The sequence below is a fragment of the Cannabis sativa genome, chromosome 6, assembly GCF_029168945.1.
Source record: "Cannabis sativa cultivar Pink pepper isolate KNU-18-1 chromosome 6, ASM2916894v1, whole genome shotgun sequence".
In the NCBI taxonomy this organism is placed as follows: domain Eukaryota; kingdom Viridiplantae; phylum Streptophyta; class Magnoliopsida; order Rosales; family Cannabaceae; genus Cannabis; species Cannabis sativa.
The window spans coordinates 10526504-10549191 of NC_083606.1; the positions used below are offsets into that span (position 1 = coordinate 10526504).

The following is a 22688-nucleotide window of genomic DNA, read 5'->3' on the forward strand; positions in this document are numbered from 1 at the left end:
AGAGGAGCTACACTTCGAGGAAGGTGGTTTTCCAAAGCTCAACGAGCTCTGCTTAAGAAATTTACCAGAGTTGAAGTTGATGAAGATAGATAAAGGAACATTGCCTCTTCTTACTGCACTCATTATATATTCTTGCCCACAAATGGAGAGGCTTCCCTATGGTATCTAATATCTACCAAAGCTAAAAGAATTTTGTAGCTGGAACATGTCAGCAGATTTTATAGATCGAGTGAAAGAAAATGAGGGTCCTGATTACTCCGAAATTCAGCATTTGCCAATATTGAATATTAAATGAACTAAATTGGGCTCATTTGTCGCTTTCTGTTATTTATGCGTTATGGGTGTTCATTTCCCCTTTTGTATTTGTTTGTAATTTTACATTTTCTGTTTCTTTTAACTATTTATATTGATTAAGGTTTGAAATTGATTATATAAGATTTTTGAGTATTTTTTTTTTAATAAATATATTATTTGTGTTTTTTTCTTGGCTTTCATCACAGTACATAACATTTGAAGAGTCTAGTTTTTATTTTTTATTTATTAAAATAAAGTTCTGAGATTCTAATTTACAATATATTAATACATAACCACTTTAATAACTTCCTAAAAAAGGCAATAGAATAAATGAAAATCAAATAGACAATTTAGGTGAAGGGAAATTTATATTTTACATTACATTTATTTAAATGCTATATCAATAGTATATTTTAAATATCATTAATATATATTTTATAAAAAAAAATCTTAAAATCAAAATAATGCTTGTGTAATCTTTTATTATTATTCCCTCTATTTTCTAAAATGTTGAAAATAGAATCCTGAACTTAATTTTTAACAACTTTTTTTAATTAACAAATTTGAAGACAATCCCTAACATGAACAGACACAGAAAATGTTTACAGTTTTGTCATAACACCTTTAGAATAGATTATTATCAAACTTTATTTTGATAAAAAATCAGTTCATGGCCCTATTTGTACTATTTTGGAAAATACAAGATCCATTTTGTCATTTAACAAAACATAGGGTAGAAGCTCATGAAATAAGAATGACCTTGACTACTAAAAGTAGGGCTTACAAAGTATGAAACAATAGTAGAAACTCATGAAATAGGAATGACCTTGACTCTCGCCTAAACAGGACACTGTCATATTCTCTTTTTGATCGAATAAAAGGTTGCTAGAATGGTGTCCATTTTAGACGAGCTCCCTACTCTATTCAATGAATGATATCTTTGACTCTTGCCTAAACGGGACATTGATATCAGTTTGTTGGAAATCTTAGAAAATAATTGAATATGTTTTATTTTTGGTATTTTTGCAAACATATTTTCTATATTTATTATTTTTTGAATATGTGTATGAATTTATTTGAACCAAATAATTTATTTTTGTTTATTGATATTTGTAGTGTCAAAATGTTGTTTAACAATCCTCACCCCAATCCTCATCTACTTAACCCATTTATAAATGAATGTCAAAGTGCAAAGATGACTCTTGGTCAGAGCATCACTTCACACTTGCTCTTAATGGACTTGAAATTCTAGAAAGTGGATATGTTAATGTATAGCATGTAGGTTATTTGAGTAGAAAAATTAATAAGAGTTTTAGTTCAAATGCAATACCAAAAATTATTTTAAAAAAGAAAAACAATTTATATGATACTATAGTTTTCTGACTTTAAGAAATTCTATAATAATATAAAAAAAATAATAATAATAATAACCATTCATTCATTTCATTAGTGATAATAAAAAAAGTAGAGATACATATATATAAATAAAATTTATTATATAATTGAAAAATAATCTCAAGTATTTAAATTTAGAATAATTGGTAATTTTTCCCTCTAAATTTTTGACAATATTAATTTTGGCCCCTAAAATATACAGTTTGTTATGAATCTCCCATGAACTATTATATTTATAAAAATTTAGTCATTCTGTTAGGTTTTGTCTCATTATTCCGTTTAAATGATGATGTGTCTTTGTCAATTAACAATTTTGCCCCCTAAACTTTGACAACTATCAAATCGTACCCTCTTAAAATAAAAATGAAAAAGATTCAATATTTTTTTTAGTAAATCTTAAAAAATTAATTTTAGACTTAAGAAAAATCATTTTGAATAATTAAGAGAATAAAATTTTAAAACTAATCACCCGATAAAAAAAATTATTTATTTATTATTAAAAAATTCATTTAGATATTAAAAATATATATTAAAATTTAATTTGTAAAAATATATTAAAAACTAAATTTTACAGGAACAAACTTGAATATATTTTGTTTTTATCAAAAAAATATAGATTTGTTTAAATAAACATAATATTTTTTTAGTTCAATTGATAACTTTTTTTCAAAATAATTTTATACTTTTATTGAATTTTTCATTATTTTTCTTTATTTGTTAAATTATGAGTTTATAAATATAAATAGGTTTGATTTTTTCTTCAAAAAACCTTAGTTCATTTAAATTATTTATTAAATTCTTAATAATTTTGGTTTGATTTTTGAAGATAGGTGTATATAAATAAAATAAAGTTTGAAAATATTTTTTTAAGTAAAATTAATATTTTTATCCAATTTTTTCATAATTTTTTTTTTTTTTTTGAATTAATAGAATATTATGATTGCTTTAAAAAAGGTAGAATATTATAATTTTTAAAATTAATGTTTTTTAATAAAAGGGGGCAAAATTTTATATTGGTCAAATATTTTTATTTTATTTTTTAATTAATTTAATATTTTTATCCAATTTTTTAATAATTTTTATTATTTTTTTAATTAATAGAATATTATAAATGCTTTAAAAAAAGATAGAATAGTATAATTTTTAAAATTAATGTTTTTTAATAAAAGGGGACAAAATTTTGTATTGGTCAAAGTTCAGAGAGTAAGAATACTAATTATAACAGTAAAATAAACAGAACCTAACAGAAGGGGCATAAGTATATAACTATTATGTGGTGATTCAATCACCATTCAAGAACATTAAAACATATCAAATAAACCAGAGAAACAATTAACATAAACCAGTTTGTTAATTGACAATAAACCAGCAACAAGAACAATAGTAATGCAGCTGGAAAATCAATAAGAACACAAGGTTTACAAGGTTCAATCACAAGTGAATAACACTTGGATCTAATCCTTGGGAGGAACTGCCTTGAGGCTTTGCCTTGATATCTTTAAGAGTAAAACTCAGAGATTACAACTGATTTGAACACCAGGACTCAGTACACAATGGAGTCTTGCTCCCACTCAAGTCGTCACTCGAGAGTCATAAGATCAATATCTCATGCCCTTTACAAAGTACTCTCAGCTCACAATTTCTCTCTCTGTCTCACTGCTCTAAAAACAGAATTACAAAACTAAAGCCTTTATATACATAGGCTGGGGAAAAACAAGAGTACAACTGACTTAACTAACATAACTGAAAACTAACAGTTATAACAAACTGTCAAAACAGTAATAACAGAACCTGCACTAGGCTATAAACCCCACAATTCCACCTGGTTTATAGGCTTGAGCAGGTTGAAACTCTGAGTAAAAAAAAAATAGGCAAAACCGTTCCATCAATAAGGTTTTCCTTCACAGATGAAGGATCAACAATCTCCAATGTTCAGCAACTTCAGGCATAGCCTGAATTTCTCACTAGTGACAGCTTTGGTGAACATATCAGTAGGATTTTCATGTGTATTTATCTTCTTTACTTTGACCAATTTGCTAGCAATAATGTCTCTAATGAAGTGTAGTTTGATGTCAATGTGTTTTGACCTTTCATGGTACATGGGATTCTTCATGAGGTGAATTGCACTTTGGTTGTCACAATGAATGAATAAATTGTCAGAATTAATTCCCAGTTCAGATGTCAAACCCTTCAACCAAATAGCTTCTTTCACAGCCTCTGTAGCAGCCATATACTCGGCTTCAGTGGAGGACAAAGCAACAACCTTTTGTAGGTTTGCTTTCCAACTAACACAGCCCCCAAACACAGTGAAAACAAAGCCTGATAGAGACCTCCTAGTATCTAAGTTTCCTGCATAATCTGAATCTACAAAACCAGTAACATTGTCATTATACTTGCTGTCATTCCCCAAATAAACCGCTTGAGTGTGCCCTTTAGATACCTCAGTATCCATTTTAATCCTTTCCAATGTTCTTCACCAGGATCACTAATAAACCTACTCACAACACTCATGCTATGAGCCAAATCGGGTCTAGTACACACCATAGCATACATAAGGCAACCTACACCAGTAGCATAGGGTATACTTTCCATGTATTTTCTCTCATTTTCAGTTTTAGGTGACTGATCTTGTGATAATTTAAAGTGTTGGGCAAGTGGTGTAGTCACAGGTTTAGCATCTTTCATGCCAAGCTTGTCAATTACCTTCTTGAGGTAATGTTCTTGAGATAGACTTATAGAGTGAGGCCTATTTCTCTTTATTTCAATGCCTAGAATCTTCTTGGCTGGCCCCAAGTCTTTCATTTCAAATTCAACACCAAGTTGAGATTTCAAGCTTTCAATTTTACTTCTTTCTTTCCCTACTATTAGTATATCATCAACATACAACAGTAGATAGATCCCATTGTGAAAATAGACACAAGTATCATATTTGCTTTTGGTAAAGCCAATTTTCAACATAAACTCATCAAATCTAAGGTTCCATTGTCTTGGAGCCTGTTTTAAACCATAAAGAGATTTGTTTAAGAGACATACCTGATCAGGTTTCTCATCATAGCCTTCAGGTATCTCCATGTAGATTTTCTCCTCTAGGTTCCCATGCAAAAATGCAGTTCTAACATCCATTTGATCCACCTCAAGATCAAATCTAGCAGCCATGGACAAGACAACTCTAATGGTAGTTTGTTTGACAACTGGAGAGAATATGTCATTGTAATCAACTCCTTCTTGTTGAGTAAATCCCTTAGCAACCAACCTTGCTTTAAACCTTGGTCCCTCACTACCAGGTACACCATCCTTTTGTTTGAATAGCCATTTGCACTTGATTATCCTTTGATTTTCAGGTCTTTTCACCACTGTCCATGTCTTGTTTTTCTTTAAAGACTGTTTCTCCTCCTCTATAGCATGCAACCAAGCAACTTTATTTTTACTAGAGATGGCTTCCATGTAACTTGAAGGTTCATCACTCTCCCATTCTTCAGCAACACTAAGAGCATAAGCTGTAAATTCAGCATAACCAAATTTGTCAGGTGCCTTTGTTGTTCTCCTTTCTCTATCTCGAGCAAGTTGATAGGAGCTGAGACTAGGTTGAGTGATAGTCTCAACATTGTCATTCTTGGTGGTTTCTGAGGCTTCAGTGGGACTAAATTGAGTAGTGTCCACCTCAATTTGATCACCAACATTGCTGGTTTCTGGTGCAGCAGCAGTAACACCCCTTTTCATAGCCATTTCTTCCTCATTGAACACCACATCTCTACTAATGATACATTTCTTGTGCCCCGGTTCTAGACACCATAATTTGTACCCCTTTACTCCATCAGGATAGCCTAGGAACATGCATTTTAGAGCTCTAGGTTGTAACTTGTCTTGTCTGTAGTGTGCATAAGCTGAGCAAAAAAACAAAGACCCTCAAGTGGTCAAGCTTTGGAACATGACCAGTCCAAAGTTCTTGTGGAGTTTTGAATTTCAAGGGAACTGATGGACACCTATTTATTAGATAACAAGCTGTCTTGACAGCTTCTCCCCAAAAAGGTCTATCCAAACCAGCACCTTTCAACATACACCTAACTCTCTCAATGAGAGTTCTATTCATTCTTTCAGCAAGTCCATTTTGCTGAGGTGTATCTCTAACAGTGAGGTGTCTAGCAATTCCATGTTCTTTGCAAAATTCATCAAATTGATTTGAGCAATACTCCCATCCATTGTCTGTCCTCAGCTTTCTAATCTTGCACTTTGTTTGGTTCTCAATCAGCCTTTTCCAATTGACAAAGGCATTAAATGCCTCATCTTTACTTTTCAATAGGAACACCCAAACTTTCCTAGAAAAGTCATCTATGATGCTAATAAAATAGCTAGCACCACCAAGAGTTTTAACTCTAGAAGGCCCCCACAAGTCCGAGTGAATGTAGGCTAATTTCTCCTTGGTTGTGTGTTGACTAGTAGCAAATTTTACCCTACAGCTTTTCCCATAAACACACTCCTCACAGAAACCAAGTTTCCCATTTAAACCACCTTGAAATAGCCCCTGTTTGTCGAGTTCATTGAGCCCTCTTTCACTAACATGTCCTAGCCTCAAATGCCATAGTTGAACATCATTATTTGCATTGTTTATTGCTGGTGTTGCAGATCCCATTACAGCAGAGCCAACCATGTAGTAAAGACCATTTTTGAGTCTTCCTCTAACTACCACAAGTGACCCTTTTGAGATGTTGAGAGTGCCTTGGTCGATTTTGACAGTGTACCCTTGATTGTCAAACATGCCTATGGATAACAAGTTCCTCTTAAGATCAGGAACATATCTAACTTTCTGAACTGATCTAATAATGCCATCATGCATTTTCATATTAACCGTGCCAACTCCAATGATTTTACAAGCTTTGTTGTTGCCCAAGAGAACAGTACCTGCTACATTTTCTTCAAATTCAGTGAACAGGTTCTTGTTTGGTGTCATGTGGAAGGAACAACCCGAATCAAGAATCCATTCCACACCAGAATCTTCACTAGATGCAACAAGAACATCAGCTGAATCGTATCCAGATGCAACATCAGCTTCACCCCTTTCCTTGCTTTTGTCCCTTTTGAGCTTGTTCTTTAATAGATAACAATCATCCCTAAAGTGACCTTCTTTCTTACAATAATAGCACTTCTTTCCCACTGCATTTCTGTTCTTGGAATTGGACTTGTGTCCATTCTTTGATTTCTTGAAATCTTTTCTTTCTGGTCTTCCTCGAACAAATAGACCTTCCCCACCAGTTTCGGATCTGTCATCAACTTTCTTTTGTATTTCTTTTGAGTTAAGGGCTGCTTTAACTTCAGACATGGTAAGAGTATCCTTACCATAAAGTATTGTGTCCACAAAATGTTCATAGTTCTTAGGCAAGGAGCTGAGTAAAAGAATGGCTTGGTCTTCCTCATCAATCTTGACTCCAATGTTGTTCAAATCCAAGATCAGTTTGTTGAAGTCATCAAGATGCCTCCTTAGTTCTTTTGTTTCCTCCATTTTCATGGTGTAAAGTCTTTTCTTCAAGTACAGTTTGTTAGCTAAAGACTTTTTCATATAGATTGCACCAAGTTTATTCCATAAGCCAATAGTAGATTCCTCTTCAGCAACTTCTCGAAGCACCTCATCACCCAAACTGAGTAATATTGCACTGTGTGCCTTCATCTCGAGTTCTTGAGACACTTTCTTTACATCTTCTCCATCTTTGGAAGCAGGTTCAAGAATAGCATTGACAATACCCTGCTGCACAAGGAGTGCCTTCATTTTGATGCGCCATAGGCCAAAATCGTTCACACCAGTGAACTTGTCAATTTCGAATCTTGCAGTAGCCATTGATGTTCTTCAAGCTTGATCTTCACGGTTCTTGAATCCTCAAATGCAACCTGTGCTCTGATACCATTTGTGGTGATTCAATCACCATTCAAGAACATTAAAACATATCAAATAAACCAGAGAAACAATTAACATAAACTAGTAAGTTAATTGACAATAAACCAGCAACAAGAACAATAGTAATGCAGCATTAAAATCAATAAGAACACAAGGTTTACAAGGTTCAATCACAAGTGAATAACACTTGGATCTAATCCTTGGGAGGAACTGCCTTGAGGCTTTGCCTTGATATCTTTAAGAGTAAAACTCAGAGATTACAACTGATTTGAACACCAGGACTCAGTACACAATGGAGTCTTGCTCCCACTCAAGTCATCACTCGAGAGTCATAAGATCAATATCTCATGCCCTTTACAAAGTACTCTCAGCTCACAATTTCTCTCTCTGTCTCACTGCTCTAAAAACAGAATTACAAAACTAAAGCCTTTATATACATAGGCTGGGGAAAAACAAGAGTACAACTGACTTAACTAACATAACTGAAAACTAACAGTTATAACAAACTGTCAAAACAGTAATAACAGAACCTGCACTAGGCTATAAACCCCACATATTATATTTTAGGGAAAAATTTTAACAAGCCGTAAAATCAAATAATGCCGAAAAATCAGGAGGTAAAAATACTAATTATTCTTAAATTTAATTAGACAAAAAGAAAAGAAAAAAAAAAGTTAATTTACCGAAGAGAGAAAAAAAATGCACATATATATTTTTAGAACATTGTTATTGGGCATCAGTAGTGCCAACACTTTCTATAGGTGTCATCGCAGGATTGGTTAACGATATTCCCTTAAAGTTATTTTGTTAAGTTATATGGAATCTGATACTTAATTACATTAATAGCGATAGGACCCCGAGGATGGTGCTAAACACTACATTTTACCAATTGATAGGGGTGTTCATTGGATCACATCCATTGTTTTTAGGCCTATCCAGATCTGATCCAATCATATATTGGATGTAAGATTTTACCATCCGATCCGATCTAATTAATTTCGTCATCCAATCGATCCAACATCCATTGGATGTTGGATGGGATCAGTTCTATCAATTGGATGTATTTCATATATATTTATTTGTTTAATTTGGGTTTATCAAATATTTTTGACCTAGTACTTTTTGGATCGGATTGGATCCATCCAATATTTTAGATCCAGTATGTATTAGATTGGGCTAGATCCATCCAATCCAAGAAAAAAAAAGGTAAAACTTTAATGTTAATTTTCATATATACATATAGATTTGACGTATAACAATATAAAATCTAATTACTCATCCAAACTAAATAAAATACTAATTAGTTCGATTGGATGTTGGATGTATTGGATTTTTAGACACTCCATCCACTATCCGATCCAATCCAATTGGATATTTAAAAATAACATCCAATCCGATCCGATCACAATTGGATATGTTTAGTGGTCGGTTGTAATTGGATCAGTCGGTTCTCATTGGATTTGATCGATTTATGCACACCCCTAAGAGAGAAGTAAAGATGTTGTAAATTGTTAAAGTTAATGCATTAAAATTATATTACAAGTGTCAACTTTTAATAAGTTAGACATAAAAATTAAGATATAATTTTAGACAGCAAATTTAAATCCTTATTAAATCAAATTATGTGGGACTAATTTATACCAATAACAATAACAATAAGTTAATTCTTATCATTACTCCTAAAAGCATATCTTATGGATCAACAAAAATAGTTGTCCTATAAATCTCACTTCAAACATTTAACCAATTATATATTTCTTTTGTTTTATTTTTTTTTCTTATTTATAAATATTAAAGGGCATGATGCCCGTTTAGAAATCATTCTATCATCGCCACATCATATAAGGTAACGCCCACTGTAAATGCTCTTAGCATTTCTCTTCTAACATGCTAGGGAAAGTTATCTGTATCCACAAGTTTCAGCTATTTACATTGACTTTTCCTGAAAGAAATTGACTCTAAAGCATTTATTAGTTGTTAGAGATAATAATTGTAGTGTACAATTTTCGTTATTGTAGGGTAAACATTTGAATAATATGGAGAATTGCTAACCTATATCTATGTCCTCTAGTCTGGTCTCATTTTGTCAAACTCATCAATACATACAACAACACTATCTGTCAAAACCATGTCTCCTTCAAATTTGAATCTCACTACCCCATATCGCCTTTAGATTAGCTTTTTCCAACATAAATAGAGTTAAATCAAAACTTTAGAGGTAATAAAAATAACTTAGTAAACAATTCACTTGTGAATGGTCAATCATCCCCAGCTCTAGCAAAACTCTTTTTTTGTATCATGAATTATAATTTTATAATAACAAAAGAGAGAAATTACCTTCTAAATCAGCGAGTCAAATATAATTCTTTTGCTAAATTTTAAGATGCTAAGAAAAGTGTCTCTAATTGTCATGCAAAGCAAAGAGAGAATGTTCAATTTAAGTAACGGCATGAGATTTATGATTCATACCCTAAACATAATAGCATCAAAAACCAAGTTTTTTCATACTGACCGCTGGCTGGCTGGTCTCAAGATTCTCCTGAATTCAGAAACTTCCTTTCAATGAGTTGAAAATTCTTTTGACCTTTTAAAGAAACCTTACAAACAATAATAGTTACAGAGAGAATAACATAAAAATTAAGGGAGATATTTGTTTCATCATTCTGTTCATTACAACAAACACTTTGCCGCAAAAACCTAGTGGTACTATATATCTCCTCTAATGGCACAATTAAATTATTCATTTAATGTTCAATATTGGCAAATGCTGAATTTTGGAGTAATCAAACCTTTACCCTCTAACCTATTTATCAATTGCCTTAACCATTACACCAAGGTTACTATTAGGTCTATAAATATCATTTTTTAATACAAATATATATTGTAAGTAATTAAAATACATATACATTTTTTTCTCGATTTTTTTTTTCAGGGGGCGGTCTTGGCAAACATATACATTATGTCCGCCCCTGCTTGGCTTCATTCGATCCATAAAATCCATTGACATGCTCCGACTAATAAATTCTTTTAGCTTTGGTAGATATTGAATACCAGAGGGAAGCCCCTCCATTAATGGGCAAGAATTTATGTACAATGTTGTACGAAGAGGCAATGCTCCTCTATCTATCTTCATCAACTTCAAATTTGGCAAACATATTAAGTGCAACTCGTTGAGCTTTGGAAAACATCCTTCTTCAAAGTGTAGTTGGTCTCCTTCATATGAATTGTCACGCAATCGAAGACTTATTAGATTAGGCAAGTCTTTCAGATATTTAAGTGGATTCACTGTCAATTTTGAGCCATATAAAATGAATGCCTCTAAATTAGTGAGATGTGAAACCCAATGAGGAAACTTGTTTAATCGACCAGACAATTGAAGCACCTCCAACAAAGGAGGAGGAGATGATGAAATTGGTTCCAAATCTAGGAACTCCTCAGCATCGTTAGTATCCAAATTCAAATATTTAAGGTGGCTCAACTTCTTGGCTACAACACCACAAACAGCTCTAGAAGATTCTTTAGTCACATTCGTCACACCCAAACTCTTCAACTTGCTCAAATTCTCCAATTCCTTTGTGAAACCAACCACGTCTTGATGCAATTCAACAACTTTTAGCTCTTCTAAATTCTCCAAATTACCAAATCCTTCTTGTATCTTCACCCCAAACAAATCACCTGACCTCCCAGGTAAGTCCTTCATACGCGAAGCAAAAAGACTTTTAAGATTGCAAAGCTTATTTATCTCCTTTGGTAGCTCATGTAAGAGGGTATTGTGGAGATTCAAAGTAAGTAGATTGTGAAGCTTGCCTAAGGATTTTGGAAGCTTATCAACCTGGGTATCCTTGAGATTCAAGTGTTGTAGATTATGTAGCTTACCAATGGACTCAGGAAGAGCTTTAATTTTTGAAAAGCTCAAATCTAACAACCTCAGGTGGAACAATTTACCCACTTCCTTGGGAACATAATCAAGAGTTTCATCGTTTATGGCCAACACTTTCAAAAGCTTTAAACTTTTAAACAAAGCAACCAAAAAATCTTTACCACTCCATTGGTCATCGTCATTAAAGTTCTGAAGAAAGATTGAGCGAATGGTTGTGCATTGTTGAATTGTTTTTATAACAGATTTTGGTATGCTTCCATGGATTGACAAGCGACGAGGTTTGTTTTCCTCAAATTCCGATTTCTTAGTTGTCAAAATTTGACAAAAACATAAATCCTTTACCTTTAATAGGATGAACTCGTGCATCAAATCATGAACCTTGCACCCTCTCACTCTTCCACCCATCATCTCAATCGAAACTAAACTTCTCTCCGCAAGCTCATTCAAGTATCCTTCGGCTTCTTCCTCTAATGATTTTCCTTCCCTTGCTTGAACAAAACCCTCAGAAATCCATAATTGACACAATTTTAGTTTCTGAATCAAATAATCTTCGGGAAAAATGGCAAAATACATTAAGCAAGATTTGAGGTGGTAAGGCAAATCAAGATAACTAAGAGAGAGAATTTCAAAAATTCTTACGAGTTGAGGATTTGTATTGAGCTCAAAATCAATATCATGAAGAACTTTTTTCCATTCAGATTGGATTTTCTTTTTTCTCGATAGTAAACCAGCTATGGCCCCTATTGCAAGGGGCAAGCCTTGACATTTTTTGAGAATCTCATGAGATAATTTCACTAACTCTTCAGGGCAACAACCCTTAAACTCATGTCTAAATGCCTTTTTACAAAATAGCTCAAAAGCCATATTATGAGACCAAGTTTCCAACCTTTGAATAGCATCATCACTTGGGGAAACATTTTCATTTCGTGTTGTGATAATAACCCTACTTCCATTATCACTACTAGGCAAAGCATGTTTCATCTTTTCCCAAAAACCTCTATCCCAAACATCATCAAAAATAATTACATACCTTTTTGTCTCCAGATGTTGCCGGAGCGGTGTAATTAATTCTTGGATCATTGTATCATAATCTAAAGATGTGGATTCAGCTCTTAGGCCAATCTGTTTCATCGTGTTCTTCAATGAAATCATCAAGTCATACGATTTAGACACAGTGATCCAAGCATGGCAATCAAATTTGTGTTTCACCTCATCATAGACTTTCTTAACAAGAGTAGTCTTGCCAATTCCTCCTTGGCCAACCACTGATATAATCATACGTGCAGACATTCCTTCCACCAAAGAGCTTTTCAGTTTCTTCTGAGCCAAAGGAACATCCAAGTATTCGTCATCTTGCTCAACAAAATGAGAACCAAGTCGTGTGTCTTGCTCTTCTGTGCACGAACTTTTGCTAGTTGAACCTTGTACTCTCTGTAGAGAATGACCCAAGGCGAATCCTTGGCCCGCATCTTTGATTCTTCGTAAAGATTGATTAATGTCTTTAATATGCAAAGCTAAAGGATAACGGGACTTCAAAGCTTTGATTCGACCACCTATTTTGCAGAAAAATCCAATGAATCCACTCTTGTCAGTAGCACCCTCCGCTAGATGCCATCGGTATTCATCAACAACATCCTCTATATGATCAGCTTGTTCTCTGAGCTGTTTCATCCAGATTTTCACAGCATTACTGGTTAACTCCCTCTCATCTGTGTCTTTGAAAAGAGACTGAATGATCTCTAGTTCTTTCTTAAGGCTTTCGACTTCATTATGGACACCCTTCAAGGATCTAACTTCTTCTTTAAGTAGACAAATCAAACTCTGAATAACTGGAGTTAAGAACGACTCAGCCATTTTTCTTCTTGGCTTTACAATATAATTCCTCTAATTATCAACAAATTATTTCAGCACAAAATTATTAAAAAGAAATATATGTGTGTATATAGGGAAGAAGAAAAAGGTACCTGTAAAATAAGCGGAGAGCTTTTTCAGTGAATATTGAAGAAATAACTTGAAATGAGAAAGAAAGCTGTTGCTTGTCAAACTTGGCAGATGTAAGAACATAAATATTAAATATCCAAAGGTTAGGTATGGAAAAGAAAACAAAGGTAAGCTTGGTTTTTTCTCTTGTCCTTTTCTTATCTAAATATTTGATCTTATTGAACGATTTTAAAGTGGTTGATTGATTCAAACAAAACCAATTTAGAATTAATACAGTAATCAATATTGTATGTCCCACATGCAACTAAACGTAGGATAACTCAAATATTGAACCATATATAATGGGGGCTACACTTGTACACATTATCCGCACATATACAATTATCACCAATTTGTAAACAAGATATTAAAGAAATAAACAGAAAAATCAATGACAAATAATATTAGGTTCGGTTTAGGTATTGGATTATGGCTGGATTATATATATATTTATATATACTAGCAAAAACTAAGTGTGAGGCACGTATACTAAATTTTATGCTAATTTTTTTCTATGTTATTTGAAAGTAATATAATAAAAAATTAAAGAAAAAACATTATTAGTTATTAGGTGAGATTATTTGAATAAAGAACAATAAATAATCACGTAAAAATCAAAAATAATTATTTGAATAAAGAATTCAATATACACATTTATATATATGAATCTCATTAATAAAAAAGAATTATTAAATATATGAACAATAATTTATCACGCTATATGTTTCCCAATAAAGAAATCCGCCTCCTCATAGTCAAAAACAAACAATACATGTAATACAGATCTTTGTAATGAAGTACCTAAAAGAAACAAAACTTCAGTTAACATAATCGGAAAAGGTTTAAGTGAACTAAATAATGACTAAGAAGATCTAAATTACAAAATGAAAATAACATGTCTATATGAGTATGATTCTATTGCTATATGAGCATAATTGATTTAAGAGAAAATAGATAAATTTATAAACATATAAATATACTTAATATTAATTTTGACAAAGAAACAATTCAATTATAAACAATTCTAAATATCAGCTTGACAATTTCAACACACTAATTACTCATTAAATAACCATAATGTATACATCATGATAATTTTATTTTATTTGACATCAAATGATAGAGATTATTGAGGTTTTCAGCCATGGAAAACACACTATGATCAAAAAGTAATGCTCATTAATTGTATATTTCAAAGAAACCCTAATTTCCATGAATGTCCCTAATAATATATAAACAATAAAGTTGTAAATTAAAAAAAAAAAAAAAAGGTAGCAAAATTTCATTTAATATAAGAAATAGAACAAATTGAAGATTTATACAATACTGGAATTTGAACTCTTAGAAGCCATTAGCGAAGGGGCGAAACTCGTTAGATCTCCTAGTTGAACACTACCTTAAAAAAAATTAAATGATGTGGAGGTTTTTGTATGTGTTTCTATTTCGATATGTTCTTTTAAAACACCATAAATTGTAAAACAAGCCTAATAGTTGCTTAATGTTTCCTTAGCTTTAACGTGGCACCCACTTCTTAGATTGGCTTTTTTATCTTGTATATTTATGTATCTTTGAGATTTAACGGAAAAGGCTCTATTGCCTTGAGATTTAAACCACGTTTGATTTTCTTATTATTTACAGGGCAGGCATGCTTTGGTCTATGATATAAATACAGCAAATGAGACTTGGGAGTGGGTTGACCTTAAGGAGGTTACAATTGTGTTTTAAAATCTTGGTTCCTGAAGAATGTTTCAAGATACAAGTATGATGGGTTTTTTATATTATAGACGATTTGTTCCAAAATATAATAGAACTAACCAATTTAGGTTAATGATCTGGCTTCTGATACGTCCATATTAAAGATGATTGGGGGTGTGCGGTTCTGTAAATGCTATGAAATAATTTTGTAGTTAGTCTGTGAATATTGCAATGAAAGTGTTGGTTTGACTTGGCAATTTTGTGGTTACAACTTACAAGAATTCTTGACAAAGTTGTTGAATAGTAAACCAATATAAAACTTGTTTTACTCTCTTGAATAATATGAAAGATAATTCATTTTTTCACCATGTTTAAAAATAAATACAAATTTGATGAGCATATTACTTTTTTTTTAATTGAGAGTCTCAGAGTATCAAATCCTGGGTTTTTTTTTTTTTTTTAAATGTGTTGTGATTCTCGAATATTTAGCATCAAATATCAGTTCAAATATTAATAGAATTTGTTTTATTATTATTTTATTATATATAAATAATATTTTATTATTTTATTAAATAAAAATTAAAAGTCACCCAGTTCAAATATTAATGAGATTTGTTTTATTATTATTTTATTATATATAAATAATATTTTATTATTTTATTAAATAAAAATTAAAAGTCACCCATAAATTTCTCAAAAACCAAGAATTTCAGTTATATAGGCACACTTTATATAGAATAGATATAAATAAATTTATGTAATTGAAACTATTTGATATATTTAAAATTTAAAATTAATAGATATATATATATATATTTTTAAATAAATATTATTTTTTTCGTTGTATAAATATCAAAATAACAAAATATTAACTTTCCTGAATTTAAAATATAGATTTTTTTTGAAGTAATAAAATATATCTTTTTAATTTATATATCTGTTTTAAAACTTTTAAAAGAAGTTCAGAATCAGATAATTATTATTTTTTTAACCAAAATTAAAATAATTTATAATTTTAATATATTGATTAAATATAAAAATGAATTTAATTAATGAGTTTTTTAAAAAAAAATATATATTAAAACTTATGATGTATATATTTATAGGATTCTTCTTATTTTATTGTATTCTAATTGGTTAAGTAATAAAGGTGCATAAAATTAAAATAAATAAATTGACTGTTATACACGTATGAAGTGGCATTGTGATAACTCTAGAAATTAGAGTTATTTTTCACATTTTTTTTACTAAAAATTGGTTTAGTTCTTAAGTTTTTAATTAATTTAGTAAGTTTTTAATTATTTTTGAATTTATTAGCTTTATTGTAATTTTATATGTTTTTGTGTGTTTTTATAATTATGTTATTATAATATGTTATGTAGTATTTATTTTTAATTTTATTTTAGTTTTCTAATTAATTTTATGTATTTTTAGGTGTATTTGGTGGAAAAAGTAGGGATTAAATTGAAGAACATGTGAAGAATTTGGGGTTAAAATGCAATTTTACAAGTAAAATCAGATCAGCCCTGTTTCAAGACCCACTCTCGGTCAGAAAAGTTGACTCAATCCGAGCCATCCAATGTCAGATCTGAGGGCTGCCATTTGTGCGTGTGGTGCACACCCGACCAAGGCAAGTGTACCTGCCAACCGCCTGCAGGTGTGGTCCCCAGCAGCATCAGCCCTCTCCAACAGCAGCTTGCCACGCGTCCCCTGGTCCCCACTTCCGTCAGCGCCCATCCAACGGCGGCGCCGGCTTCCTTCCGCGTGGGACCCAGCCGTCAGCGCCCAGCCTACCAGCAAGCGCCACGTCTCGCCTCGTCAGCCTTCCCAACGAACCAGCGTGCGCCACGTCCCCAGCCGTCAGCTCTAGTCGTCCAACCCGAGCTCGCCACGTGTATCTGCTGAGAACAAAGAAAAAAAAGGCAGTTAAATTAATTGCTTTATTCCTATTTTCTGATACACATAAAAAACCAAAAATCCATATTTTCTCCCACATATTACACATAAATACTCTATTTACTCTTCCCAATTTATTTCACCTAAATAAACATTCCTATTTTATTTTTTTACCATATCCTTTCACTACTTTTACATCCTTACAAAACATTTATTTTTTCCAATACTCTTACACATACTCTATTTATCCATTCTCTTCCCAACACTAATTAAATTAATCATTTTATTTATTTATTTTGATTAATTTAATTCTCTAATTTTGCCTATAAATATGGTGTTGGAAGACCATTTCAAAACACATCTCTTCACCCTCCTAAACACCTCTTCAACCCAAAACACTTCTCCATTCCACACTCTTCATTTTTACCATTTACTTTCTACCATTTTTACACTTTGAAGAGCATGTCAAGTATGTTTATCTTTTGTAATTTTTATCTAGTTATGAGCTTCTAATCTTTTTTCAAGATTATTAAGATGATGATGAAGCAAAATGTAACTAGATAGTGTTTATGTTTGTATGTTGATTTCCCATTTGTGCTATAAAGTTCATGGATTTTTCTATCAAAAATATGTCTTTTTTATCTTCAATATCATGTATTTTTGATTGTTAAAGCATATTTCCACTTAGTTCTTCATTATGCAAAAATATAATACTCTTTGATTAAATGTCTTTCATTAAATTGTTTACATCTAATTCTTAGAATATAAGCGTTATATTTTGCCTAAACATAGTTTCTTTGATTTTGTGTAGTTTCATTAAATTGTAACACATTTAATGCTTAGAAATTATACATTTTATAAGTGAAGAAAAATCCCACCTTTTTGAAAATAACTTGTACTTAAATGAAAAATATATTTTGGAAAATATGGTGAGATTTATTTCAACTATATCTAAAACTTGGGAATCAATATACTTATAAATATTATTGAACTTGCATTTTGTGGATTCTAATATCTTAATAATCTTATTTTACACATCTTATTTGAAAATCATTTTCATACTCACTCATCTTTAATCTTAAGTATTTTAGTTACTTGTCTTTTATTTTATTTTGCAAAACTAAAATCCCATCAAATATTTGGAGCTAGGTTAGAATATTCTTATTTTGTTTGAAATAGTTTCTTTTGATGTTAGTCAACTCCCATGGGTTCGACCTTGCACTTACATGAACACTATATTCCGAAACGATTCGTGCACTTGCGAGTATAAATATTAAAACACTCACTTTTGAGGACAACAAGTTTTTGGCGCCGTTGCCGGGGAGTTGCTAGAAAGAAACGATCTTTCTACAAGGTAAGTAATACTCTTCTACTAGTTATTTTTTTTATTTTCTCATTTTCGTCAAAAAAAAAAGTTAAAAAAAAATATCGAAAAAAAGTTGAAAAAAAAAGGAAGTTATACATATATATTGTTATATATTATATATTATATACTATATATATACATATTTATTGGTAGTTGATGGCATTTTGTGCCTCCTACCTATTTGTTAGTTGAGTGCATTTTTGCCTCCTAACCTCTTTTTTTTTCTTTTAGTAGTTGAGTGCATTTTGTGCCTCCTACATACTTGATAGTTGAGTGCATTTTTGCCTCCTATTATCCCTTCTCTAGTGATGGCATTAGTGCCTCCTAGCTTTTATTTTTGTTTATCATTTTAGTTGATGGCATCTTGTGCCTCCTAAAATCTTATTATTATTATTACTACTACTATTATTATTATAGTTAGTTGATGGCATTTTGTGCCTCCTAACTTTAATATAACTATCTATCATTATTATTGTATTTATTTAGTTGTAATTTTATTTACTTTGCTTAAGAAAATACTTGAAAAAAAAATTAAAAACAAAGCTTGTTCTTTCAACATAAGCAATTTTTGCTTAAAGGAAATTTGGCAAAGTTCCCATCCACACTTAATAATTAACCCCGGGGAGTTGTTATTAAGTCGTGAGTAAGTGGAATCAAATAGGCCTGGGAACAAGTCAAACAAAAAAAAATTGAAAAATTAAAAATTTACAAAAAAATCATAATCTCTTTGTGTTATAAGTATGCTCTGTGGTTGCGGTTTATAACTGATCTTCCACATCAGAAATTTGTCTTCTTGAGATTATTGTGTGTTATTTGTGTTTCTTTGTGAAATTTGTGACATTGCATGCATCATTGGCAACGTGATTCTAAAAATCGTTTGGTAAAAAGAGTAGTAACTTTAGGTGAAATTGAAAGTGTTTTTGAAAAATTAAGCATAATGGAACAAGAACCTAATATTGCACAAGAAAAAACACTACTTGAATATTTTTCACCTATTTCATCTAATGCTCCATCATGCATTGTTTTGCCTACTACTAATGCCACTCATTTTGAACTTAAACCATCAATCATTCAATTGTTGCCTTCTTTTTATGGTTTAGAAAGAGAAGATCCTTATATGCATGTAAAAGATTTCTTAGAAATTTGCTCAACTTTTCGTTTTCAAAATTTTTCGGATGAATCGGTTAAGCTTAGGTTGTTTCCTTTTTCTTTAAAAGATAAAGCCAAAGCTTGGTTAAACTCACTTCCAACCGGAACCATAACAACTTGGGATCAACTTTTTAATAAATTTCTTGCCAAATTTTTCCCCATGTCCAAAACTGATAATTTAAGAAGAGAAATCTCCGAATTTTATCAAAAAGATAATGAAGAATTTTATGAATGTTGGGAAAGATTTAAAGATTTATTATTAAAATGTCCCCACCATGGTTTTGAAAAATGGAGACTTGTAAAATATTTTTATGATGGTTTAACCCCTTCAAACCGACAAATGATTCAATCTATGCATACCGGAAAATTTTTGAAATTACAAGGGCAAGAGGCTTGGGAAGCTCTTGAAGAATTATCTGTTAATTCACAACAATGGAATTATTCTGAGCCTAGGTCTAGAGCAAATAATTCACCCAAAAGAGGAGGAAAATATGAAATTAAAGAAGAAACTGATTTGAGAACATCTTTTGAAAAATTAGCAAGAAAAGTAGAGGCCTTAGTCATAAGTCAAAATATGACTTCTCATGTTCAACCTAAAAAAGATGTTTTTGCTAGTACTTGTCATAATGATCAATCATGTCCTTCTTTTCTTGAAACATTTTCCGAAGAGGCTAATGCATTACATTCATATGGTAAACCAAATGATAGCCCATTTTCTAACACATACAATCCTAATTGGAGAAACCATCCCAATTTTTCATGGAGACAAAACCAACCACAAATGAACCAAGGAAACCAATTCAACATGTCAAATCCGAATCATGCCCAACCAAGTCAACCTTACCCTCCACAAAGAAAGCCTTCCTTAGAAGACACTTTACAACAATTCATGCAATCCACCCAACAAATCATGCAAAATCAGTCTCAATCCATTGCCAAACTTGAGACACAATTGGGTCAACTTGCCAATGCCGTAACTGAGAGAGAAAAAGGAAGATTTCCTAGCCAACCCGTCCCAAATCCTAAAGGCCAATATGAAGTAGGAGTTCCTAGTCATAAAGAAGAAGCCAAGTCTATTTCAACTCTTAGGTCCGGAAAACAAATTGTCAAACCCGATTACATACCTCAAGTTGAAAAAGACCAAAGCCAACCTCAAAGTTCCAACACAAATGACTTGTCAAAAGATAATGATCAAATTCTTCCTTCCATTCCAAAAGCTCCTTTTCCACAAAGATTACTTCCACTCAAAAAAGGCAATCAATATAGTGACATCTTAGAAGTGTTCAAACAAGTAAGTATCAACATCCCATTCTTAGATGCCATTAAACAAATTCATGCCTACTCCAAATTCTTGAAAGACCTTTGCACTGTTAAAAGAAACACTAATGTTCCAAAAAAGGCATTTTTAACTGAACAAGTTAGCTCCATAATTCAATATAAAAGCCTTGTGAAATATAAAGATCCTGGTTGTCCAACAATTTCATGCATCATTGGTGATCATTTTATTAACAAAGCTTTACTTGATTTAGGAGCTAGTGTGAATTTATTGCCTTATTCTGTTTATAAGCAACTTGGTCTAGGAGAATTAAAACCAACTTCTATAACACTTCAATTAGCTGATCGTTCTGTGAAAATTCCTAGAGGTATTATAGAAGATGTTTTAATTAAAGTGGATAAGTTCTATTTTCCTGTTGATTTCATTGTTCTTGATACTCAACCTGTTGAAAATGCTCATGCTCAAATACCCATCATTTTAGGTAGACCATTTTTAGCTACATCTAATGCAATTATCAACTGTCGTAATGGTGTATTGAAATTATCTTTTGGAAACATGACTGTTGAATTGAATGTTTTTAATGTTGCTAAATCTGTTGAGTGTGAGGAAATACATGAAGTAAACATGATTAACACGGAAAATATGTTTGAAATAGACATGAATGAATCTTTTGAAACTTATGCAAAAATGTTTGGAATGTGCTTAAATGTTGACGATTTTATTCATGATGTCAATTCTTTGCTTGAGTCTACCCCACTAATGGATACTGAAAAATGGAAAGCCAAAATTGAACCATGTATTCCATTAGAGCATGTTGAGTCAACTCCTGAACCACCAAAGTTAGATCTTAAACCTTTGCCCGACACTTTGAAATATGCATTTCTAGGAGAGTCTAACACTTATCCCGTTATCATTGCATCTGATTTAGATGAAAAACAAGAAACAAAGTTGTTAGATGTCCTTAGAAAACATAAAAAGGCCATAGGTTGGACCATGGGAGACATTAAGGGAATTAGCCCAGCTGTGTGCATGCATAGAATTCATTTAGAAGAAAATGCTAAGCCCTCCCGAGAAAGTCAAAGAAGATTAAATCCAAACATGAAAGAGGTAGTAAGAGATGATGTAATTAAAATGTTAGATGTAGGGATCATTTACCCTATTTCTGACAGTCCATGGGTTAGTCCTGTTCAAGTTGTTCCAAAAAAGTCTGGGATCACTGTTGTTAAAAATGAACAAAATGAGTTAATCCCTACTAGAGTCCAAACTGGGTGGAGAGTGTGTATAGACTATAGAAAGTTGAATAGTGTCACTAGGAAAGACCACTTCCCATTACCCTTCATTGACCAAATGCTTGAACGATTAGCTGGCCATGCTTATTATTGCTTTCTTGATGGGTACTCGGGATATAACCAAATCCCCATTGCCCCCGAAGATCAAGAAAAGACTACCTTTACTTGCCCTTTTGGAACCTTTGCATATCGTCGCATGCCTTTTGGTCTTTGTAATGCTCCTGCAACATTTCAAAGATGTATGATTGCAATATTTTCTGATATGGTTGAAAGAAATCTTGAAGTGTTTATGGATGATTTTTCTGTGTTTGGAAATTCTTTTGATGATTGTTTGCACCATCTTTCTCTTGTTTTAATTCGTTGCAAAGAAATGAATTTAGTTCTTAATTGGGAAAAATGTCATTTCATGGTTAAAAAGGGAATTGTCTTAGGTCATGTGATTTCATCTCAAGGAATAGAAGTTGATAAAGCAAAAGTAGATCTTATTTCAAAACTTCCTCCACCTAAGACAGTAAAAGAAATTAGATCATTCTTAGGCCATGCCGGTTTTTATAGAAGATTCATAAAAGACTTTAGCAAAA

General features: G+C 31.8%; 1 protein-coding gene and 1 non-coding gene across 2 annotated transcripts; both read right to left on the minus strand.

The window, feature by feature from the left end:
• Positions 1-10133: 10133 nt before the first annotated feature.
• On the minus strand, positions 10134-13596 carry LOC115724802 (disease resistance protein RPM1-like). The gene is made up of 2 exons (XM_030654154.2): positions 13421-13596; positions 10134-13340 (listed from the first exon to the last, which is right to left on the minus strand). Exon 2 carries the CDS (start codon positions 13308-13310, stop codon positions 10380-10382), a length of 2931 nt encoding a protein of 976 aa, XP_030510014.1. The 5' UTR covers positions 13311-13340; positions 13421-13596; the 3' UTR covers positions 10134-10379.
• Positions 13597-19717: 6121 nt separating this feature from the next.
• On the minus strand, positions 19718-19824 carry LOC115696042 (small nucleolar RNA R71). Its single transcript, XR_004007643.2, has one exon. It is a non-coding gene; the product is annotated as a small nucleolar RNA R71 (small nucleolar RNA).
• Positions 19825-22688: the final 2864 nt, after the last annotated feature.